The sequence below is a fragment of the Chelonia mydas genome, chromosome 20, assembly GCF_015237465.2.
Source record: "Chelonia mydas isolate rCheMyd1 chromosome 20, rCheMyd1.pri.v2, whole genome shotgun sequence".
Classification (NCBI taxonomy): domain Eukaryota; kingdom Metazoa; phylum Chordata; order Testudines; family Cheloniidae; genus Chelonia; species Chelonia mydas.
In genome coordinates this window covers 1,538,338-1,561,510 of record NC_051260.2, presented here as the reverse complement: position 1 = coordinate 1,561,510, position 23,173 = coordinate 1,538,338, and the positions used below count along the sequence as shown (strand labels likewise).

At 64.6% G+C, this 23,173-nt stretch overlaps 2 protein-coding genes across 5 annotated transcripts in view; both read left to right on the top strand.

Annotated features, from left to right (window-relative positions):
* KMT2D (lysine methyltransferase 2D) overlaps positions 1-11,188 on the top strand; it is a 49,756-nt gene extending 38,568 nt beyond the window's left edge. For all 3 annotated transcript variants that reach the window (XM_043532706.1, XM_043532705.1, XM_043532704.1), the window contains 15 exons: positions 15-158; positions 776-940; positions 1,160-1,316; positions 1,623-1,704; positions 1,958-2,133; positions 2,720-2,865; positions 3,043-3,178; positions 3,283-3,422; positions 3,696-4,845; positions 5,186-5,322; positions 5,660-5,790; positions 6,044-6,329; positions 6,494-6,567; positions 7,253-7,361; positions 7,863-11,188. In XM_043532706.1, coding sequence (XP_043388641.1) covers positions 15-158; positions 776-940; positions 1,160-1,316; positions 1,623-1,704; positions 1,958-2,133; positions 2,720-2,865; positions 3,043-3,178; positions 3,283-3,422; positions 3,696-4,845; positions 5,186-5,322; positions 5,660-5,790; positions 6,044-6,329; positions 6,494-6,567; positions 7,253-7,361; positions 7,863-7,955 — 3,126 coding nt within the window. In that variant the 3' untranslated portion in view covers positions 7,956-11,188. The remainder of the gene's footprint in view (positions 1-14; positions 159-775; positions 941-1,159; positions 1,317-1,622; positions 1,705-1,957; positions 2,134-2,719; positions 2,866-3,042; positions 3,179-3,282; positions 3,423-3,695; positions 4,846-5,185; positions 5,323-5,659; positions 5,791-6,043; positions 6,330-6,493; positions 6,568-7,252; positions 7,362-7,862) is intronic.
* Positions 11,189-12,697: 1,509 nt separating this feature from the next.
* Positions 12,698-22,096, top strand: PRKAG1 (protein kinase AMP-activated non-catalytic subunit gamma 1). Of its 2 annotated transcripts, none has more exons than XM_037884066.2 (12): positions 12,698-12,891; positions 15,683-15,731; positions 17,079-17,185; positions 17,537-17,618; positions 17,732-17,790; positions 18,080-18,125; positions 18,467-18,521; positions 18,834-18,960; positions 19,324-19,489; positions 20,236-20,273; positions 20,585-20,731; positions 21,130-22,096. In XM_037884066.2, exons 1-12 carry the CDS (start codon positions 12,883-12,885, stop codon positions 21,232-21,234), a joined length of 990 nt encoding a protein of 329 aa, XP_037739994.1. In that variant the 5' UTR covers positions 12,698-12,882; the 3' UTR covers positions 21,235-22,096. The 2 variants fall into 2 exon arrangements, with proteins under 2 accessions (XP_037739994.1, XP_037739995.1); XM_037884067.2 differs by lacking the exon at positions 12,698-12,891 and adding an exon at positions 14,432-15,086.
* Positions 22,097-23,173: the final 1,077 nt, after the last annotated feature.

Genomic DNA, 23,173 nt, shown 5'->3' with positions numbered 1-23,173 from the left:
CCCTCTCCCCACAGGATCCCTCCGCCAGCAAGAAGCCCCCGGCCCCGAAGCCCAAACGGGCCCAGAAGAGCGGGGAGCGAGTGGCCGCCTCCCGCAAGAAGCTGCGCAAGGAGGATGGGCTCAAATCCAGCGAGGCCCTAATGAAGCAGCTGAAGCAGGTAACCGCCGTCGCCCCGCAGCACATCGCGCAGCCCAACCTGGCCCTGCCGTTTCCAGGGGCTGGGACTGGTGGGTCTCTCAAGGCTTCCTGGTCTGCTCAGGTCGCACGCTGGGGGGCCCCAATCCGGGGGTGGGGGCCAAGTTCCCTCTAAGCTGGGTGCTCCCGCAGGGGCTCAGGGCTGCAGGGGGGGGGGGGCGGGCTCTCCCCACCAGCCCCTGCATGGACCTGCTGCAGCTGGGGAGGGCTGATGGGAGTCCTCTCTCCTCACCGCAGCCCCTGGGCAGACTGCACCCCAGAGCCCTCACCCCCACCCCAACCCTCTGCCTCAGCCCTGAGCCTCCTCCCGCATCCCTCAGCCCCACCCCAGAGCCCGCTTCCCCCCCCCCCCAGCCCTGAGCCCCCTCCCACACTTCAAACCCCTCGGCCCCACCACACATCACCTCCATATGGGTGCACATAACAAAATTCATTCCGCACATGGACGTAAAAACCGAGAGGGAACGCTGGGGGGTACCCTACCGCCTGTACCAGCCCAGAGGGGTTAAGCTGCTCACGCGTTCATGCCTTGGGCAATTCTGGGGGTTTCCCCTCCTGACTGCCTCCCTTTCCCGACAGGAGCTCTCCCTGCTGCCCCTGGTGGAACCCACCATCACGGCCAACTTCAGCCTCTTTGCGCCCTTCGGCAGCAGCCCCATCAACGGCAAGAGCCAGCTGAAGGGGGCGTTCGGCAGCGCCGTGCTGGACAGCGTCCCCGACTACTACACGCAGCTGCTCACCAAGGTACTGCCCGCCCCAGCCTGGGCAGCGCCCCGTGCCTCAGTCTCCCTATCTGTGGGTGAACTAACAGAGCTGAGCCACCCGCTTTGGGGGGGGGAGGCAGGAAGAGCAGGGATTGGGATTGGGGGGTGAGGAGGGGGCGGGGAGAGCAGGGATTGGGTGCAGGGAGGGGGTGGGATGCTGCCTGATAGTGACCATCCATGGCGGATCCTCTCCCGGCAGAACAACCTGAGCAACCCGCCCACCCCACCCTCCTCGCTGCCCCCCACTCCGCCCCCCTCCGTGCAGCAGAAGATGGTGAATGGCGTCACCTCCTCGGAGGAGCTGGCCGAGCAGCCCAAGGAGCCGGACCAGGCCCGGGAAGCCGAAGGCCGGAAGGGTAAGGCGCGCGAGGGCTGCGCACCCAGCCCCACAGCTGGGGCCCCGGGGGGAGCTGCCGACCTACCCCCTCCCCAGGGGAGCAGAGAGCTCTGGTGGGGGGTTGTGTGGGTACCCCGGTGCCCCCTGCTGGCCAACCCGGGAGCATCACTGATGGGATGTGGGAGGAGCTTCTGCCAGGGCGAGTGGGGCTGATGGGCCGGGGGCGGGGCTGCTGTGCTGGGCGGCATGCCCATGGCAGGCAGCGTCTGGCTCCGCGCGCCTGGCCTTGGTGCTTGCTGACCCTCGCCCTCCTTCCCTCGCCCAGACGCGCCCGCCGTGGAAGTGAAGAGCCTGGACCTGCTGGCAGCCTTGCCCACGCCCCCGCACAACCAGACAGAGGACGTGAGGTGAGGGGCCGGGGGAGGGCTCCTGTCCTGGGCTGTGCCGTTGCTTTGCCCCTCCCCAGCTCCCTTGGGGAGGGTGGGGGTGTCCTCTGGCCGTGCCAAACACCGTGCTGGGGTGGGGGGGTGGGCTGGGGCTGTGGGGAGTCTCCTGGGTGCAGTGTGGGAAGGGCAAGGGCCCCCCCGGGCTCTCGCCAGTGATGGCAGGAGGGGCCGAGGGGTCCCTGGTCTGCGGGGTCTCACCAGCGTCTCCCCTCAGGATGGAGAGCGACGAGGAGAGCGACTCCCCCGACAGCATCGTCCCCGCCTCGTCCCCAGAGAGCGTCCTGGGCGAGGAGCCGCCCCGCTTCCCCCTGCTGGCCGAGGCGAAGCCGGAGCTGCAGGAGCGGGTGCTGTCGCCAGTCATCCCCATCATCCCCAGGGCCAGCATCCCAGGTGGGCACGGGCGGGGGGTGAGGGTCCCAGTAAGGTGGGCTGGGTACCTGGGGGGAGAAGGTGGGCTGGGATATCCTGGTGGGTGAGTGCCCCTTTAAGGGCTGGGTTGGCCTGGGTGCAGTGGGGGGGCTGGGTAAAGTGTGTATGGGGAGGCCCTGGTGGGTTGGCCTGGAGGGTGGGCTGGGTCGGCCTGGGGGCTGGGTGCAGTGTGTATGGGGAGGCCCTGGTGGGTGGGGCTGGGTCGGCCTGGGGGATGGGTGAAGTGTGTATGGGGAGGCCCTGGTGGGTGGGGCTGGGTCAGCCTGGGGGCTGGGTGAAGGGTGTATGGGGAGGCCCTGGTGGGTGGCGCTGGGTCGGCCTAGAGGGTGGGTGAAGGGTGTATGGGGAGGCCCTGGTGGGTGGGGCTGGGTCGGCCTGGGGGCTGGGTGAAGGGTGTATGGGGAGGCCCTGGAGGGTGGGCTGGGTGGGGCTGGGTTGGCCTGAGGGCTGGGTGCCATGTGCAGAGGGGTCCCTGGGGGCGGGGTCCCTTCACGGGGCTGGGGGCGGGCGCGGCACGCACCTAACCTGTCTTTTCTCCTGCTCTCAGTGTTCCCCGACCCGAGGCCCCCCGAGGCACGGGAGCCCTTCGGGGAGCACGGCGGGAAGGTGGCCCTGGCGCAGGGCATCGCCTGGGAGAAGGGGAAGGGCAGCGAAGTCTCTGTCATGCTGACCGTCTCGGCTGCGGCTGCTAAGGTGGGGGAGGCGCCGTGTGCGGGGGGAGCGGGGAGGGCCGGGGCTCGCTTCAGCCCATGCGGAGAGCCCCCGGCATCGTCTCGCCGGGCCCTGCCCCTGGGGAGCTCGGGAGCAGGGTCCTGCCCTGGCTGGGGCCGCAGCGGCGTCTCTGACCCAGCCCTGCCTCTCGCCCCCCAGAACCTGAACGGCGTCATGGTGGCCGTGGCCGAGCTGCTCCGCATGAGGATCCCCAGCTCCTACGAGGTGCTGTTCCCCGAGAGCCCAGTGCGGGGCTCCGGGCCTGAGGCCAAGAAGGTGGAGACGGACGGGGCTGGTGAGTATCGGGCAGCCCGGCGGGAGGAGCCCTGTGGGCAGAGGGTTTCTTCATCCCCCGCTGGGAGCCAGCAGTGGAGCCATGGGGTCCCGTCTCTCTCGTAGGTGGGCTCGGCGGCAAGGCCAAGGCGGCGCTGGCCGGGAAAGCCCCCGACGCTGGCACCGAGTGGCTGAAGCAGTTTGACGCCATGCTGCCGGGGTACAGCCTCAAGAACGAGCTGGACATCCTGACGCTGCTCAAACAGGTCAGTGACCCAGGGCGGGGGGGCAGAGGTGTCTCTTGGCCTGGGGCCAGAATGGGGATGTGGGGGCAGCTCTGAAGGACAAATCCCAGGGCCAGCTGCACTCTGGCTTGGCAGCGTGTGGCTGGGCTGATCTCCTGGGCGAGCCCCCCGGTCTCCCCAGCGGGGCTGTCTGGCTCTGTGGGGGAGGGAAGGTGCTGGGAAGCCCTGGGCCCAGCGCCCTCGTGCCCGGCCCGCTGCGCCCGCGCTCTGAGCGGCTCTACTCTCTGCCCCCAGGAGAGCCCGGCGCTGGAGAAGGCCGTGCAGCACTGCTACGTGAATAACGTGTCCAACCTGGACGTGCGTCAGCTCTCCGTCCTGCCCCAGGAGCCATCCCCACCCCTGTCCCCCCTGGTCCCCTCCCCTGCCAGCCCCGCCCCCGGGGACAGGATCCCCGAGGCACCCCCCGAGGAGGCCCCCGCGCCCCCCTCCCCGCCCGCCCTCTCCCCGCCCTCCAAGGAGGAGGCGGCTCGTTCGCCGCCCAAGCTCAAGCAGCGCTCGCGGCCCCCGGAGGAGGGAGAGGAGCCCCGGCCCCGGCTCAAGAAGTGGAAGGGGGTGCGGTGGAAGCGGCTGCGCTTCCTCATCACCATCCAGAAGGGCGGCGCCAAGCAGGACGGCGAGAAGGAGATCTCCGAGTTCATCGAGAAGCTGGGCACCACCCTGCGGCCTGAGAAGGTGCCCCGGGACCTGCGCAAATGCTGCTTCTGCCACGAGGAGGGGGACGGTGCCACCGACGGGCCCGCCCGCCTCCTCAACCTTGACCTGGACCTCTGGGTGCACCTGAACTGCGCCCTGTGGTCCACCGAGGTGTATGAGACTCAGGGCGGGGCGCTGATCAACGTGGAGGGGGCGCTGCACCGAGGGCTGCTCACCAAGTGCTCCCTGTGCCAGAAGACGGGCGCCACCAACAGCTGCAACCGCATCCGCTGCCCCAGCGTCTACCACTTCGCCTGCGCCATCCGGGCCAAGTGCATGTTCTTCAAGGACAAGACCATGCTGTGCCCGCTGCACAAGCTCAAGGGCCCCTGTGAGCAGGAGCTCAGCACCTTCACCGTCTTCCGGCGCGTCTACATCGAGCGGGACGAGGTGAAGCAGATCGCCAGCATCATCCAGCGCGGCGAGCGCCTGCATATGTTCCGCGTGGGCGGCCTGCTCTTCCACGCCATCGGCCAGCTGCTGCCCCACCAGATGGGCGACTTCCACAGCGTCACGGCCCTCTACCCCGTGGGCTTCGAGGCCACCCGCATCTACTGGAGCCTGCGCACCAACAACCGCCGCTGCTGCTACCGCTGCACCGTCTGCGAGAACAACGGGCGCCCCGAGTTCGTGGTGCAGGCCATCGAGCAGGGCCTGGAGGACCTGGTCTTCACCGACGCCTCGCCACAGGGTGAGGCCGGGCCCGGCTCTCCGTTAGCCTGCCGCTGCTCCCCACCCCAGAGTCAGCCGCAGCTCGGCATGGGGTGGGGGATCCCTCTGTAAGCAGCTGCTGTGTCCCACCCAGAGGTGGCTGCATTGGCGCACTGGGTGGCCCGTCTCTGGCAGCATAATTCTGTGGCTGTTAACCAGCTGCTGCAGCCCGCCCCAGAGGTGGCTTCCTTTCACTGTGGTGAGGGAGTTGATGCCTTGGGCTTGTTTGCCAGGCCACAGGGAGTCGCTGCTGGGGGTGAGGGGGGCTGGTGGGGAGCAGGTCCGGAAGCCAAGTCTCATCTTTTTCCCTCCCCCCCCAGCCGTCTGGAACCGCATCATCGAGCCAGTGGCGGCCATGAGGAAGGAGGCCGACATGCTGCGGCTCTTCCCCGAGTACCTGAAGGGCGAGGAGCTCTTTGGTCTCACGGTGCACGCGGTGCTGCGCATTGCCGAGTCCGTATGTACCCAGGGGGAGCCCTGAACCCCTCACCCGACGGGAGGGGCAGGCTGGGGGGTCTCTCGACAGCGAGGGGCGGGAGGGACACAGCACCTGGCGATATGCTTGGAACCACATCGGCCGGGACCCCCCGGGGACTGTGGCCCAGCACAGGGGCCGGTGCCAGCTGGGCACATTCAGGGAAGCACTCGCACCCCCAGGGGTGGCCCCCCTGCCCACGGCCCCGAGGGGATGGGGGTGCGGAACAGGGCTCGTCCTTTTCAGTGGATCCCCTCCAGGCACCGGGCCTGGGGTGCTGTCAGCCAACCCACGGTGGGTTCTGCTTGCTCCCTCCCAGCTGCCTGGCGTGGAGAGCTGCCAGAATTACCTGTTCCGCTACGGGCGCCACCCGCTGATGGAGCTGCCGCTCATGATCAACCCCACCGGCTGTGCCCGGTCCGAGCCCAAGATCCTCACCCACTACAAACGGTTAGCGGGGGAGAGGGAGGGGGGCCATGCCCCTTGGGGGGCCACCTGTGGGGGAGGGGCCCTGGCCTGGGTTGGATCTGGGGTTCCCCAGGCCTGGGGCTGGGCGGGAGGGAATTGCAAACTGAGCCTCAACGGGCTGGGCTCTCCCAGCCACTCCCTTGGGGCCCCATGTGCTCGGGGCTGGGGGAGGTCAGTGCTGGTCCCTCCCCCATCTCCCCACTGCCGCCGTGCCCATGCTGTCCGCCTGCTGCAGGCCCCACACCCTGAACAGCACCAGCATGTCCAAGGCCTACCAGAGCACCTTCACGGGGGAGACCAACACGCCCTACAGCAAGCAGTTTGTGCACTCCAAGTCCTCGCAGTACCGCCGCCTCAAGACCGAGTGGAAGAACAACGTGTACCTGGCGCGCTCCCGCATCCAGGGGCTGGGGCTCTATGCCGCCAAGGACCTGGAGAAGCACACCATGGTCATCGAGTACATCGGCACCATCATCCGCAACGAGGTGGCCAACCGGCGCGAGAAGATCTACGAGGAGCAGGTGTGTGTGAGGGGTGGGTCTGGGGGGGGAGGGAGGGAGGGGGAGACACCACAGGGACTGGGTGAGGCCTGGAGCACCCTGTGGGCTCAGACCCAGGGTTGTCCCAGGGACACCCTTGGCCCTGCGGCTGCATAACTGGCTTTCTCTGCTCTTCTGGCTCCCAGAACAGAGGAATCTACATGTTCCGCATCAACAATGAACACGTCATCGACGCCACGCTGACGGGGGGCCCAGCCAGGTGAGGGTGTGGGGCACATGGCCGGGGGAGGGGGGGGGTGGCGGCGGTGCTGGGGTTTGGGGCAAATGGCCCCTGGGGGAGGTAGTGCTGGAGTTTGGGGGAAATGCCCCCGTGGGAGCCGCTTGCCCCCTCTAGCTTTCTTCAGCTGGGTGCTCTGCAGTCACTGACACCCTCTCCCACCCCCGCTGTGCGGAGGGCAGTGGCTGAGAACTTACGGCGCTCGACTACAATCCGAAAGGTGCTGGGTTCAAGTCTGACGCGATCTCCGGTTGAAAGGCCAGCTGCACAGGGGGTACCTGCCCTGTTGGGTGAGCGCAGTCACGTTGCTCCCTGTAAACCTGGAGGGCCTAGCCCGCGTCAGCCCCATGAGCTGGGGGCTGTGGGGAACTTGGAAACCGAGGCAGAGTGAGGAAGGGATTTGGCAGTGGCAGAGCTGGGAAGAGAACCCAGGAGTCCTGCCTCTAGCCCCCCCTACCCTCTGGTCTGTATGTCAGGCCCCTGTCTCCCCTCCCAAGCTGTGCAAGGGGTCCCTGGCATTGACTCGACATATCAAGTCTTGTTTTTCGCCCCCCAAGCTGTGCCTGAGCATTCCTGCTGGGGGGCAGGGGGATGCAGGGCCTGACCCGCTCACTCTGGGCTCGCCCAGATCCCCACTCTGACGCCTCCTCTCTGCCCTTCCTGCCAGGTACATTAACCACTCCTGCGCCCCAAACTGTGTGGCTGAGGTCGTGACCTTCGACAAGGAAGATAAGATCATTATCATTTCCAGCCGCCGGATTCCCAAAGGGGAGGAGGTAGGGGACTGGGTCCACGAGGGGGGGGGCGGGGGTCCCAGCCTGGCCTTGGGGCTTCTGGCATGCGGTTAGTGCTGCCTCCTGGCTCAGGGAGCTTGGCGCAGCGGGCGGGGCCCCCCTTAGCAGCATCTGCCCAGCAGGTCACCCAGCACGCACGCACACGCCAGCCTTCCCATAGGCGCACCCCGAGCTGGTCAGAGCACTGGGGAGAGATCAGCCACTAGGGGGAGCTCCGGCCCCACAAGAGGAACCAATCAAAGCAGAGTCTGGGTGGGCCAGGAGGGGGCAGGGCTGTGGCTGGCCCCCTGGAGACAGGCGAGGAGGGGGGGTGGGGTGCACCAGGGCCCCCCTCCTCCCCCCACAAGTTGGGCCAGGACGGGGCGGGGCTGCACGGGGCCAGGAGGGGGCAGGCATGGTGCGGCTCGGCAGCTGGTGGCGTGAGTGCTGCCGGTCTGCCAGGGCGTTGCTGGCTCTGTGACTCTCTGCCCCTCTCGCCCCCAGCTGACCTACGACTACCAGTTTGACTTTGAAGACGATCAGCATAAGATCCCCTGCCACTGCGGAGCCTGGAACTGCAGGAAATGGATGAACTAGCCACCACGGGGCCACCAGTCACAGGCAGCCCCGGGGGCACAGCAGAGCCTGCTGAAGGAGGCCTCTGTTGCGGGTTCTCCTCCCCCTTTGCCATGCTGGGGGCAGGGGACGCAGAGATGGCGCAGGGGAAACGTCCCCATCTGGAACCCAGGAAGCGAGGTTGGTGCAGGTGGATCAGCCGGGGCCACCTTCGGTTCCAAAGGCGAGGTGGCTCCAGGGGGCGCCCGTCCTTGCTCACACCCATCGGATGCTGCCCGCCTCACCTCCACAGGGAGGGCGTATCGAAAAGACCAGGGACCTCGGTGCTCTCCCTAGCCACTCCAGCCCTGCGTGCCTCGGCCCTGGGCCTCTGCTGGCAGGGCGCTGCTCTCCCCGGGTGGGTGGCCGCAGCGCCATGAGTGGAACCGATGAACTGGCAACTCAGGGTTTTCTTTGTTTTGTTTTGTGAGGAGGGTGGGGCCTGTGGCACCAACAAAACCTGCCCTGTCCGCCTTGCTCACTGTAAATAACTGGATGGATGCGGGGTGATCGGGGTGCTCCAGCTTGGAGTCCGGGGCGGGGCGGCCGAGGTATAGGACCCACGGGGAGCTCAGATCCAGTCTGTCTGTTTAAAAAAAAAAAAACTAATAATATTTGCTCGCTAACTTACCAAGGTAACAAAGAGACTCCTTGAGCTTGACAATCCCAAACCTCCCAGCCCGGCTCTCTGGAGACAGACAGAGCTCGCTTGGGCTTCGGTTTATTTCTTGTTCCGTCAACGAAAGCACCGTGAGCATGTGAAGGAGGCACCCGCTGCTGGAGCAGAGCTGGGGAGAGCCGCGTGCAGAAAAGGGCTCCCCACCCCCATGGACGCAAGGAGCCTCTGCACCCAAACCTACCTCATTTTAAGTGTTAGATTCTGCTGTTTTCAATGTGACCCTCCCTCCGAGACTGACCACACGCAACCTTCCTCGTTCTGAATGAGAACTAGTGGCCGTGGGGGGAGCCTGGGGCAGAGGGAGATTGTTGCCTTGAGCTCTGACCTGGTTCTGCCTGGAAGGAGAGAGACCATAAAATATCCCAGGATCCCCTCCCCCCACCTGTGGGGCCCGCCCGGTTAGGTGCACAGGTGTGTTCCTGGCGACTCCCCCACCGTGCACAAAGCTGGGCTCTCTGCTGCCAGCCCAGAGGCAGAGCCCAGGAGAGGTGGGGGTTCGGGGCTTGAATTAGAACGTGCCAAGACCCTGGCCCTGCTTCCACCCACCTTCCCAGCCCAGTGCAAGCAGCCCCCGAGCGCCGCTGCCGGACACTGAGCCCAGCGTGTCGGGGAGACCAGGTGTCCGTTCAAGCCCCTGGGGCTGGAGGAGCTGAGCTCCATGGGGAGCCTGGTTTCAGGCTGCTGCCATACTCCTGAGTCTGGGGGTGGGGTAGGGGGCCAAGCTCTGCTCTGGGCCCTGCCTCAGCCACTCCGCTCCCCCACTAACCAGCTCCCCTTTCACTAGCAGAACTGCTGCTCCAGGCTGGCCTGAGGAGGCTGTCTGGGTCTGTAATGTCGGCGTGGTATGGGGGGTATTTATCTATTTATACCTTAGCTTGTATATATTAGAATCTTGGGGGGCTCTCTTCTGTGCTCTGCTTGGCTGAGATTTTGGACGGTGCGGGAGGGGAGATCTTGGGGGGGGAAGGGGGGGCATGTTCCATAACTCAACCAGGGGGAGCAAACATCCTCCCCACTCCCTGCTCTTGTCTTCATTGTTAAATAGAAACCCCGTATGTGACGGGGTCCAGGAGCCTCCTGCCAGGCGTGGGCTCCCCAGGGAAGGGAGAGGATTGGTGACATTACAAACCGGGCACCACGTCTCGTCCTCCAGCCTCCCCCTGCCACAGCACCCTCTTGCTGACGGTTGAATGCTCATCCGGGAGGGACCTTCTAAGACTGCTGTAAACCAGATGGGGCAGGAGGTCCCGCTCTCGCTGCCCCTTTCCAGTAAACTGTATCGTTTGACATCTCTTAACGCACAAAGGCCTGACACCCCCACCCCCTCGGGGATGGCATAGGGAATAGCACAGTTGGGAGGAAAGAAGCAGAACGAACTCCTGCAGTGCTCTCCCATGCCACAGCTGCCTGGCTCAGCTGAGGAGGGGTCTCTTTTGTATTAAACTTCCTTCCTCTCCTGGGGCGGGAGAGGGAATGAAATGAAGTGAGATTTATTTTGGGGGGAGTGAAATCTGGGGGAGGGGGCCCCAGGGCATTTTATGTTTTTAAATCAAAAGATTTTGAGTGAGAGAGAAGAAGTGTCGTGTTTTTAAAAAGCTGCTTCTGCAACTATTCAAAGCTGCAAAAGGTTTAAAATGAAATGTTGGAACTCGGGGTGAGGGCAGGGAATAATAAAATAAAAACTATACACAAAATTTAAATTTAACCCTGTAAATAAAATGGGAGCTGTGTAGAGAAAAAACCGTTTTTACCAATAATAAAACCACTGGATGTTATTTTAAAATAAAGATGTGTGAGAGAGAAAAAGCCAGTATAACTTTTTTGTTTTTTTCCATTAACTTGGAAGGCTGTAAAGTGTATAAAATAAAAATTTAAAAAATTACTACAAAAAAACAATTAAAGCTGGGAAAGAGGAAAGAAAATACCAGAATATAGCAGGTTGTAAGACTTTTTAGACTATGGTTAGAGTATAAAATAGTCCTGTAGATTTTAGCTGGGGAGGGGGGAACCCTATACAGTTTTTAATTTTTATATAAACTATAATCCAGCCCCAGAGCTGACATTTGATTTTTTTTTTTAAAGTTCTCTGCTTGTAAAATTGCATTCAAAGCCTTGTCCAATACTTCTGTTTGTTTACAGTTGCAGATATTATCTTCTAAGTTTTACCTTTTATGACCCTGAAATAACCATTTATTATTTTGTTGGGTTTTTTTAAAAAAATAAAGTTTAAAATAAAACTATGGCAAGCGTGGACTCTGTGAGGAATCTTCCTGTGTGTTTTGGGGTTTTATTTTTTGTGTGTACCCTGTACAGCGAGGTGGTCCTTCGTAACAAAGAAAAGAATGGAAAAAATAAAATTATTCCTTTTTTAAGAAAAACAAAAAAATGAACTTGTATGTGGCATGTTTTGTATTGGATATAATTTTGAAATGTATATAATTTATGTTTAAAGAGGCAAAGAGTGAGTTTCAAATTTTGCTTCTCTGAGTTTGTTTTTAAAGGAAAAAAATAAAAGTGCATTTTAAATACTGGGTGATCTTGGACTTCCGCCTGTGGTTTTTGTTGTTGTTCCATATTCTCTCTTCCCTCCCCTCCCTCCCCCAAATTTAAATGCAGCTCAAGTTCCCAGCTCATGCTCCTACCAGCCTCCTCTGGGAAAAGATTTTGTAGGAGAGTCGCTGTGCTCCAGTGGTGCATGGGTGCCAGAGCTGGGGCCAAAGGGCCATTACTCCCCCCAGGTTTTAAAGAGGAGCACTTTGACCAGAGCTGGGTGGTGTGAGGTTGCCCCTTCCCTGCTGCTATGATTGAAAGGCGGCCGCACGCACGTTTCCCAATCGGTGATAGAAGGCTGCTGAGGCTCCCCTCTACAGGCATCATTGTAGGGGATTGGATCAGTGCCTCCTTACAGCCCAGGCTCTGTCCTCTACCTGGGGTTGCCCCTTCTGAGGTATGAAAACCTGCGACATCGGGGATGATCCTGAGCCCATTAAATGGGACAGCTTCCCACGGGCACTGAGCACCCTGAGTTCTCGGGCCAGTTACCTAAAAAAACAGGACTATGGTTGGAAAACTTGGACAGGTCCCAGCCCTATCTCTACCGCATATCAGCACCAGCTGCTTCAAAGGACGGTGCAAGAAATACCCCCCTGGACAATTAGGGGATAACTTTGCCCCAGGGTGGTGCCCTCGAGCTCATGGCTGGCTCCTGCCTGGAAGAGCTTCCAGCCCCTAACTCTGCTTTGGTGTTTCCTACTCTAGTCCAGCGAGATGCAGCCCTGCTGGGAGCCCGGTGCCCGCCGTGGCCGCAGGGAGAGCTGGTGGCAGAGAGTTCCCCAGGCCCGGGGGGGGGGGGGGGTAAAGTGCGTCCTTCCCGCAGGTGAGGACTGAGAGAACGAGTGTGAAAACCTGCCCCAGCCTGGGACCCCCAGTGCCCAGCTTGTGCTCCCCGGAACCTAGTCTGTGACCCTCCCCCACCCCTGTGCCCCCCCAGGGCCTAGTCTGTGCCCCCCACCCCTATGCCCCCCCAGTGCCCAGCTTGTGCCCCCTGGGGCCTAGTCTGTGCCCCCCCACCCCTATGCCCCCCCAGTGCCCAGCTTGTGCCCCCCGGGGCCTAGTCTGTGCCCCCCCAGGGCCTAGTCTGTGCCCCCCCACCCCTATGCCCCCCTAGTGCCCAGCTTGTGCCCCCCGGGGCCTAGTCTGTGCCCCCCCACCCCTATGCCCCCCCCAGTGCCCAGCTTGTGCCCCCTGGGGCCTAGTCTGTGCCCCCCCACCCCTATGCCCCCCCAGTGCCCAGCTTGTGCCCCCCAGGGCCTAGTCTGTGCCCCCCCAGGGCCTAGTCTGTGCCCCCCCACCCCTATGCCCCCCCCAGTGCCCAGCTTGTGCCCCCCGGCGCCTAGTCTGTGCCCCCCCACCCCTGTGCGCCCCCCAATGCCCAGCTTGTGCCCCCCAGGGCCTAGTCTGTGACCCCCCCACCCCTGTGCCCCCCCCCAGGGCCTACTCTGGGCCCCCGCCCCCTTATAATTAAGGGCAGGGAGGTCCCAGCTCCGTGGGGGTCAAAGGTCACTGGGTTCAGGGGTCATTTTATCCGCCGGTTTCTTCCCGCGTCTCCTTCCGGTCACATGACCTCTGCTGGCGGAAGCGGCTGAAGTAGATCCGGGCGGAAGTGAAGCGGCCCCGGCCCCGCCCGCTGCTGCCCCCGGGTGCTCGGCGGGAGCGAGACGAGCCGCGGCCATGGAGGCGGTAAGAGCCCGGCCGGCCCCGGGACGGGGGGGGGCCCCGGCCGGCCCGCGTGGGGAGCCCCCCGGATCGGGCCCCGTCCCGGCACCCGGATCGGGCCCCCCCGCATCGGACCCCCCGGGGGGGCCCCTGAGAATGGCCCCCCCGGGGGTTGCGTCACCCCCCTTAGACTCCCCCTGCAGTGGGGGGGGGCTGCGGGGTCCCCTATCCTGGGAGGGGCCCCGGAGCAGAGACCCCCCCCGGGTCCCCCAGCACGTGCCCCCCCCCACGCGGCCCCTGGGGGGGCAGACCCGGCCCCCCGGTGACCCCCCCCCGCTCTGAGTCCCAGCCCGGCCCCCAGGGGCCCCGCGTCCTGCCTGGCCCGAGCCCCCCCCATGCCCTGGCCCCCCCGCCCGGGCCCGAGAGCGAAAGGTCCGCGGGCCCCGGGGCGAGTGGCAGCGCCTGGCGCAGGGGCCCTGGGGCTACGGCACTTCCCGCCTCGGCAACCCCCGGGCGAGCCAGGCCGGCCCGGGGCCCGGTCCCCTGGGGGCCTCGTCTGTGCCCCGCTGGCCTGGCCTTGCCGCCTCCTCTCCCTGGCGCCTGAGCCGTGAGCCCAAAGCCCTTTTCTCGTGTCTGTCCTGGGGGCTCTCGCCCGCCTCCAGCCCTGCCTGCTGCGCCCCCCGGCCGGAGCGTGGCCCCGCCAAGGGGCTGGGGGGCCCCCTCTGGGGCTACGGCCCCGACCCGCGGCCGGGCACGGATTCCTCTGGGCGGCCCGGGAGCTGCTCTTCTGGAGGGCGCCCCGCGCCCCGGGGGTGTGAGCTCCGTGCCCAGCCCCGCCTGCGCCCAGATCCCTCATTTCCTCCTCCTGGGCCTTTGCTGTGCTGAGCCCCGGGCTGGGGACTCCGGTGTGTCCCCGGCCAGCTCCCTCGGTGCCCCGGCTGAGACACTGATGTATGCCTGCAGCCCGGGGAGGGGGTCTGCCAGGCTCTGGGGGGCTCCTGGCCTGGAAATAGCGTTCAGAGCTCGGCCGGGCTGCGGTCCCTGCCCACCCGCTGTGTGCGCGCCCTAGGGGTTAAAATCCCCGCCCAGGGCAGCCCGTGGAGGTTGGAGGCCAGAGGGCCGGGTGGGATTTGCTTCCCATTCCTTAGTGCACATCCCAGCCCCGCTGCTTGGCTCCAGGCATGGACCTGGCTGCATGGGGCAGTCCTGTGCCCTGGGACGTGCTGGGGGAGCACCTTGTAACTGTCCAGGCAAGGCTCCCCCATGCACCCCGAGGCCACGCGCCCCTGCAGCAGAGCGGCCGGGGGCGTGTTGCTGAATCTGGGTGCTGGGGCAGTGCCCACGGGCCAGTGCTGTCCGTGTTTCAGGCAGGCTGGTGCAGGGCCTGGCTTAAAGGGACAGAGCCCTCGGCTTGGGGCTGTCAGGGAGCCTGCGGCCAGCCGGGCGATCGTCCCTAGGGGGTTTAGCAAGACTGTGGTTGGGGTGCCAAGTCTGGTCTAAGTCCTCGCCGCATGGCAGTGGCCATGGTGGGATGAGCAAGGGGACTCAGTCTGGTTCCTGCTGGAGAAATGTCCATGTGCCTAAAGCCTCCGTGGTCTCCATGCTGAGATGCGGCCGGATCCGGGACTGGCCCCGGGCCTTGGCCGGCCGGCTCTTGGGCTCCCTCCGCAGCGATGGTTCATCTAATGGGGCATCGCTGCCAGGGCGTGGCCACCGGGGGCTGTCAAGGTGCTAGGCTTGTGTGCTGGGCGCATCCCACCTGGGGCCTCCTGCCCCCTCCAGCGTCCCTTCTCTTTCTGAATTGGGGGCAGGATTCTCCTTCCCTGTCCCGAGCCCTGGGGCCGCGTTGCTGCACGCGGTAAGCAGCGGCCGGGCTCTGCCGCAGAGGTGGCTGCCTGTCGGAGGCATGAGAAGCGGTTCCTGGGTGCAGTTTGCAAAGCGCCCTGAGATCAGTTGACATGAAGGAGAAGAGGTCGCTCCCTTGTAGCGGCCGGAGCTTCCTCGAGAGCACGGCCAGCCCTGGGCTGGAGCCAGGTTCCCTCTCTGAAAAGGAAAGTGAAAAGTGAGGCTTGGCTTTCACTTCCTCCCGGCAGCTCCCTGGCTCAGGCACCTTGCAGCCTGACGGGCATTATGGCCCCAGCCACCCCCCAGCTCACCCACCTTGAAACCCAGCACTGCTCAGCTCCGGGAGCGAAGGATTTGCCCAAGGGAAGGAGCAGGTTAGAGCAGAGCCTGGGAGCCGGGACTCCTGGGTTCTTTTCTCACTCGGCTCTGCCTCGCTGTGTGGGCAAGTCACTTCCCCACTCAGCTGGGCCCAGGAATCGCTGCTTGGGCCGGCAGGAGGTTAAAGGGCACTGGCTGGGTGGAGTGGGATTTCCCCTGGGAATGGGCAGGGGAAGGAAACCCGCTGCCATGCCTCGTGCGCGCCGTGCCCTGAGCGGGGCGGGTAGCGCCGGGCACAGCGCAGAGAGAGGGGCACAGTGCAGCTGTGTGTGGGGCAGGGGGGGACTTTAAAAATGATTTGTGAAAGAGGTTTTTTAAGGTGCTGCAGGAGCAGGGCTGCGTGGGGGGGGGGTGCCCCCTGTGTGGGGGTGGGGTGGGGGGTTGCCTGCAGCAGGGCTGCCATGTTCCTTTCCCAAAACAATGAGTCCGTGTTATGGGGCAGGAGTGCGACCCATCTTATTTCCAGTGTCCCCAGTTGCTTCTCCTCTTCCCAGCAGCTGCTCTGCTCTGCTCTAGGGGAGGGTCTCATCTCAGGGTGGGGGGCACAGCACTGTGGGTCGCTGGGGAGTCTCTGATTTCTGTCTGTCTGCAGGGCCCGGTTCCTGAGAGCATTGCCGAGAAGTGCCCCATGGCACCCGAAGGTGAGGGCTGGGTCAGGGCAAGGGGGCATCCGGGCATACGGGGTCTCAGACCAGACGGGCGTGTCTGGCCCAGTCCCCTGCGCTGTGTTCGCTAGACCAGCTAGACCTGGCAGGGGTTTGTCCGTCCTCCGGGGATGGAGAACGATCTATCACCCTCCTCTGCCAGCCCTGAAACCGTTCTCAGCCCCGCAGGCTCCTCTTCCCCTGGGTTTTCAGCCTGTCCTCCCAGCTCCTGGGGCGGGTCTGTCGCTCTCTGCAGGACTGTCTCCCGTTGGGCCCATCCCCCTGCACACAGCCCCCAGCTGGGGGGAGCGAGCGCTCAGGCAGGCTAGGGGAGCCTGGGCTAGGCACGGGATGCAGGGGAGGGGGGCATGCTCCCAGACTGGGAGCAAGAGCTGCTCCTCGGAGAAGGACCCCTTTGACCCCCCAGACCTTCCCCTCTGCACTGACAGCTCTTCTGTCATGGCAGGTGGGGGAGTCCGGGCCCTGCACCCCTCTTCCTGGGATTCACCGTGACTCTCAGCCAGCCAGTAAAACGGGAGGTTTATTGGACAATAGGAACACAGTCTAAACGAGAGGTTGTGGGTACAACCAGATGTGACCCTGGGCGGGGGGGGGGGGTGTGTGTTGCCCTGGGAATGTGGCAGGGGGGTTTCACTGGGGATGGGAGACCTGAGAGCCTGTAACCTGAGCCGGGAGGGGGAGGTGACACCTCTGCCCGGGAATGTGGACAGAGGCTGCAGGAGGGAGCCTGCTGGGGGGGTTTAGTTTCAGTTTGGGGCTGGGTGGAGGAACGCAGGGAACCCCAGGGCTGGGGTCTAAGCTCCCTGCTCCCCAGAAGGACTTGACTGAGGGGTCCTGGTGGTACCCACAAGCTCTGTTTTAGACTGTGTTCCTGTTGTCCAATAAACCTTCTGTTTTACTGGCTGGCTGAGAGTCTCAGTGAATCCCAGGAAGAGGGGTGCAGGGCCTGGACTCCCCCACACTCCGTGATACCAGGACCTCTCAGTCAAGTCCTTCTGGGGGACAGGGAGCTTAGACCCCAGCCTTGGGGTTCCCTGCGTTCCAGCACCAAAGTGAAACCAACCAACCAACCCCCCCCTCCCCCCCCAACAGGCTCTTTCCTCTGGCCTTTGTCCAGTTTCCGGGGCAGAGGTGTTACCTCCCCCTCCCCGGCTCAGGTGACAGGCTCTCAGGTCTCCCATCCCCAGTGAAACTCCCCTGCCACATTCCCAGGTCAACACCGCTCCGGGGGCACAGCATGCCCACTTCCTGCCCAGTCTCACTGCCGGAGCAGGCCCCTGCACTCCCCTCCCCCAGCCCCCTAACTGCGCCTTCTTCCCGCAGACGCGGAGCCTGGCAGCGGGGTGTACTCCTGCTTCATGAGGTCCCATCGCTGCTACGACCTGATCCCCACCAGCTCCAAGCTGGTCGTCTTCGACACCTCCCTGCAGGTGGGTGCTTTGCGGGGGCAGCGGGCAGGGCTGGGCACTGGGTGCACACCTAGACGGTGGGAAGACTGGAGGTGGCTACGTGTGTGCCCACACCCCAGGTGGGTCCCCCACGGCACAGGTGGGCTCACCCCGGGGGGCAGGAGGCCCTGAGACAAGCTTCCCTGGGCTCGGCCCCCAGTGCTGGCTGCTCCAGCCCCCTGGCTGCACAGGTTGCCCCACGACCTCTGACAGGCCATCCTGCCTCTGACCCCCGCAGGAGCCCCCTCCAGCCCTCCCCCACCTCCCGGGAACCGTGACAGGCACTGCCCACCCATCCCCCCCAGTCTGATGTGCGTCTGTGTTGGGCTGCAGGTGAAGAAAGCCTTCTTCGCGCTGGTCACCAATGGCGTGCGGGCCGCCCCGCTCTGGGACAGCAAGAAGCAAAGCTTTGTGGGTAAGTCCGGGCCGCAGCTCGGGGGGAGGGGGGTGCTCTGGGGGCCAGAAGGGCCCTGGGGACCGGGCTGCCCGGAGGCTTCTTGCCCCACTCACTTGCTCTCTTCCCTCCAGGGATGCTGACCATCACTGACTTCATCAACATCCTCCATCGCTACTACAAGTCGGCCATGGTAAAGATGGGCCCCTCCTGCCCTGGTGCCAGGGATGGGTACCCGCCCCAGCTCCGTGGGGCTGCATGGGCCCCTGCCCCTGCCAGCTTTGTTCCTGTGGGGCTGAGGGTTATAACCAAGCCCCCAGCAATGGCCCCACCAGCAACAGGGTCACGCCCCTCGTTCCTGGGCGGGGCTGTTAGCGCTGGGGACTGTGCCTCCCACCCCCTGCCCCGGACACAGTCCCCAAGCCGCGCTCGGGCTTACGGCCGAGATGACTGAGGCTAACTCCCCTCCCCCCTGCGTCTAGGTTCAAATCTACGAGCTGGAGGAGCATAAAATCGAAACATGGCGAGGTAAGGGGGGGGCGGTGTGTTTCGGGGGTGAGGATGAAGGAGAAGGAGGGGAGCACAGTGTAGGGGAGGTGCAGTGGTGCCGGGGGGGAGAACCGAAGGGGGAGCTGAGGGGTACTGTGCCATGGGTGGGGGGCTGGGATCCCCTGGGCGCTGCAAAACCCCCCGTGCCAAGGACAGAGCTGGTCTGTTTCCAACCAGAGCTGAAAGCTGCCTCAGGCCCACGTGCCTGCCCCACCTCTCATGGCTCCTCCCCACGTGCCCCCCCCGCCCTTGGCTGGGACCCCACCTGCGCTGCGGCCCCCGCTCAGTGTCTCGCTGAGCGCGTCTCCTCTCCCCCACAGAGGTCTATCTGCAAGACTCCTTCAAGCCACTGGTCTGCATCTCCCCCAGTGCCAGGTAAGACCTTGGCTGCCGGCCCCGCTGGGGGGCTGAGGGCTCCCCGTGCCCTCTGGGAAAGGGGGCGGTGGGGGATTATTTATGTGCATTGCCCTAGCGCCTGACAGCCCAGGCCTGGCCTAAGACCCCATGGAGGGCTGGTCCCCATACGATGGTTACAGGCTCTGGGGCTACAGGCTGCCATCCACTGCTGGCCGAGCAAGCCGAGGAGCCCTGCACTAGCCACTGCTCGCTGGGAGGAGAACTCAGGAGTCCGGGGGGCTCTACCCATACTCAGGGCACCTGTCTACCCTGCCCCCTTCTGCCTCGCAGCCTCTTCGACGCCGTCTCCTCGCTGATCCGGAACAAGATCCACCGGCTGCCCGTCATCGACCCGGACTCCGGGAACACGCTCTACATCCTCACGCACAAACGCATCCTCAAGTTCCTCAAGCTCTTCGTAAGTCCTGCCCACCCGGGCCCTCGCTGACGCTCTGCCCGCTGCCCCCTGCAGGGACTCGGGGCGGGGGCGGTGTCCCCTGCTCAGTTGTTGCCCTGGCTTGGGCGCCCGCCCCGTCCAGCTGGCCCCCGGCGGGAACACGCCTCGCCCAGGCTGCCACGTGGACGCCAGCCGGATGCCCCCACCTGGCGCCAAGGAACAGCTGCGTGTCCCCTGCTCAGACCGTGATGGCGCCGCCCAGCCCCTGCCGTCGGGCTGAGAAGGTGGTTCACACCGCTCTCCTCTGGCTGCAGGGGCTCCCCCCCACCCCCAACAGGCCGGGCTGGTGGCACATGACACCCCCCGCTTCTGTATTCCCTGTAGATAGCGGAGGTCCCAAAGCCGGAATTCATGGGCCAAACCCTGGAGCAGCTGAAGATCGGCACCTATGCCAACATCGCCCTGGTGCGCGCCAACACGCCGCTGTACGTGGCCCTGGGCATCTTCGTGCAACACCGTGTCTCCGCCCTGCCTGTGGTGGACGAGTCAGGTGAGGAGGGGCGGGGGGGGGAGAACATGGCGTGTCCCAGCTCAGGGCCAGCTGCCCCCTTGAGCCCGCAGTCTCTGTATCTCCCCCGTGCCCCCCCCGGCAGGAGCCTGCTTGGCCCCCCACTCCGGAGGCGGCTCATTCCTCGGTACACTGGTCTGGACTGGACTGCCTGCGAGCTCCCCTCCCCCGGTGGGCCATGCCAAGCTGAGACCCCCCCATGCAGAGCCAGACCCCCCACCCCCACCCCGGGGCAGTGCGCTGGATAGAAATACGCCAATCCTGAGCCGCGGCTGCAAACCAGGGCTCCCAGCTTACCCAGACACCACGCTGGGCCGGGGGCCGCCTATTTCCCGCGCTCCCTGCATCCCTCTCCCACGCTCGGCTCTCCCTCTCCTGCCAGCCCCTCTGTAGCCCTGTCAGGAAGCGAATTGATGGACCCTCAAGTTCATGGAGCGCAGTCTGGGACCCCTGAGAATCCCCCGGGTCCCGGGAGCTGCCAGGCAGCATGGGGGAGGTAAAACACGGGTATTGACCCCTGCATTGTCCGTCACCCCCCTGGATGGAACCAATACCAGCCCCCCCCCGTCCTCCCCTGGCCCCGTATCCCGCCAGTTCTGAGCTCCCACGACGAGGCCAGGCCCCCAGAGGGCCCTGCAGGGCTGGAACCTCAGCGTCAGCCAGCTGCGGGGAGGGAGGGAGCCAGGCCCTGTCCCCGTCTCACCACCCCCTCCCCTCCTCTGTCTCAGGTCGGGTCGTGGACATTTACTCCAAGTTTGACGTCATTGTAAGTACCATCCCCAATGCAGAGCTTGGGGTGGGGGTGTACCTACGCCAGCTGGTGGGATTGGGCGTGGGGCTGGTGGGATGGGGGGTGCCTGTATCGGCTGGTGGGACTTGGTGCTCCCCCCACTTGGCACATGGGTGTCACACACAGACACCCCCTGAGTTGTTGCCCGTGGGTGGCTGTTGCTGCTGGGCACGGCCGAGTTTAGCCCCCACTGGGGGGCAGATTGCTGTGGGGCAGAGTGAGAGCCGCAGGCAGGGTTTGCTCTGGGGCCAGCGAGTGCAGCTCCCCTGTTCGCCCCCCATCCCCAGAACCTGGCGGCCGAGAAGATGTACAACAACCTGGACGTGACGGTGACGCAGGCCCTGCAGCATCGCTCGCAGTACTTCGAGGGGGTGCTCACGTGCTACAAACACGAGACCCTGGAGACCATCATCAACCGCCTGGTGGAGGCCGAGGTAATCTCCCCCTGTGCGGCCCTTCCTATCCCTGGGCCCACCCCCGGATCCCCCCCATGCCCTGCGGTGCCCCTCCTAGCCCCCATGCCCCTCGGGAGCCTACCATGGCCTCCCCCATGCCCTACGTGACCCTTCCTGTCGACCCATGGGGAGGGACACAACCCAAGCCAGGGACTTGGATGGGAGACCAGGGGCGGGGACAACTCTTCCCTCCCAGTAAGCCTGGCCCCCCCAGGCACTGGCATTAGCCCCCCTGTCCTAGCCAATCCCACCCCACCCTGCCCACGGCTCCGCCTCCCCCCGTTTCCTGGCCCAAACCCCAGTGTCAGTGCTGGGGGCTCCGAGCTCCCTTGGGCTGCAGGGCCCCTGGCTGACCGTGGTCTGTCTGTCTGCCGCAGGTCCACAGGCTGGTGGTGGTGGATGAGAACGAAGTGGTGAAGGGCATCGTCTCCCTCTCTGACATCCTGCAGGCGCTGGTGCTCCCGGGCGGGCCGCAGCCCTGAGGGGGGCACCCCGCTGCCTGTTCTGAGACTGTCGCCGCGGTGGGGCTCTGAGGGACAGGGACCATGGATGCCAGGCCCCCCTGGCCACCCATCACCCGCTGGCCCTGCCCTGCTCCACCAGCATCACGCCTCCCGAGCCGCAGCCCCCCAAGCAGGCGGGATGGGGGGGCTGCACGCCAGCCAAAAGCCAGCAATAAGCCCACCCAGTTCTCCCAGGCAGGCTGGGCTGCTCCATCCATAGGGAGTGGGGCAGGGCTGGGCCCCCAGGCCCTACCAGGGCATCAACACCATGTGTTGGGCATCACTTGGCCGGGGAGATCCTAGCTGGGCACCCTGCACTGGTGCTGCCAGCCCCTCCTGAAATGGCCAGGGAAGCCCTGTGTGATCAGCTGCCCCACGGTGCTGGCCTGTTCCCATGTCTGCGCCCCTCCCCCCCGGGGGCTGGAACCGTTTCTTTATTTCATCCCCCTCTCCCCCCGGGGGTCAGATCTCAACCAGCTCCTGCCCTGCAACGCCACACGGCCCTGCCCCCGGGCATCTGAAACTGCCCTCCCCCCATACCCCAGTGATTTCCCCCCTTCCCTTAAGAAAGTCCAAACTCTGTTTTTACTGAGCACTGTTTTTGTAGCCTGTTGCTGGAGCCCCGGCCTGGGGCAGGGGCCTCACTCACTCGTCCTCTCGCTGGCCCAGGGTGGGGACCCGTCTTTAGTCGGAGTCTGGGCTGGTGGCCGTTGGGATGTGGGGGTGAGGAGACTCCCAGGGGCTTGTGCCTGGGACCCCGCCCCCACAGTATCTGCACCCATCACTGCTCGGTTATTGTAAGTCTGCAATAAAAATCCGGCCGCGTGTCTAGATGACGCTACTCTTAGATGGCTGCGTAAGTGGCTGATGGATCAGACTCTGCGTCGTTAGCAAGGGGCTGCTGTGAAACTTGAGGGCGTCTCTCGCAGGGTCCCACGGGGCTCGCTCCTGGGGCTGCTGCTCGTCAGTGTTTTCATTAATGACGTGGGTGATGGGGCAGAGGATGCTTAGAACATCTGCCGCTGGCCCCAAGCTGGGCAGGGTTGCAAGCACTTCGGAGGGCAGGATTTGAATCCAAAATGACCTTCCACACGATGAAATTCAGTGAGGACAAGTGCTAAGTACGTCCGTGGGGAAGGAAAAATCGAAAGTGCAGCTGCACACGGGCAAACTGGCGCGAGGGTCCCATGGCCGGAAAGGAGCCGGGCTCAGCGTGAACCGCAGACCCCATGAGCCAACAAGGGGGTGGAGCTGGGAAAAGGGGAGTATCGTTCTGGGGAGCTGGGGGAGCAGCGTACGGCGGGCACGGGTGGGCGTTGTCCTGCTGCTCGGCGCTGGGTCATCGCTGCGGGGGGTCAGCGCGAGGCAGGCCGGAGCAGAGCAGCAGGAACGAGCCGAGGGTTCGAACCCCCGGCCTGGGAGGAACGGGTCACGCTGGGCCCCGGGAGTCTGGGGCGAGGGAGAGCCGGGGGGACCTGCGAACTCTGCAGATCCCTTGGGGCTGACGGGCATCAAGTGAGAGGCAGGACCAGCACGGGGCTGCCAGGTGGATACGAGGTCCAAGGGGGGGTGGAATCCCTGGCTCTGGAGGGTTTTCAGGCTAGGTGGGACACGCCCGTCAGGGCTGGGCTGGGGGTCCTGGGCCCTACCTCAGCACAAGGGGCTGGACTAGGTGCCTCGGGAGGGCCCGTCCAGCCCCACTCTCTGTGCCTGTAAACAAACCAACCCCTGCCCTGCACGCAGGCAACCCCTCCGGCCGGGCAGAGCGCGAGATCCAGCCACACAGACCAGATGTTGGCCAAGTCGCCCAGTGCCCGGCTGAAAGGTGCCTCGGTACCAGGATGCCATGAGTGGGATGAGAACCTGCATGGAACAGAACAGAATCCCGACCCGCAGCCCCTGCTAGCCCAGCCAGGGC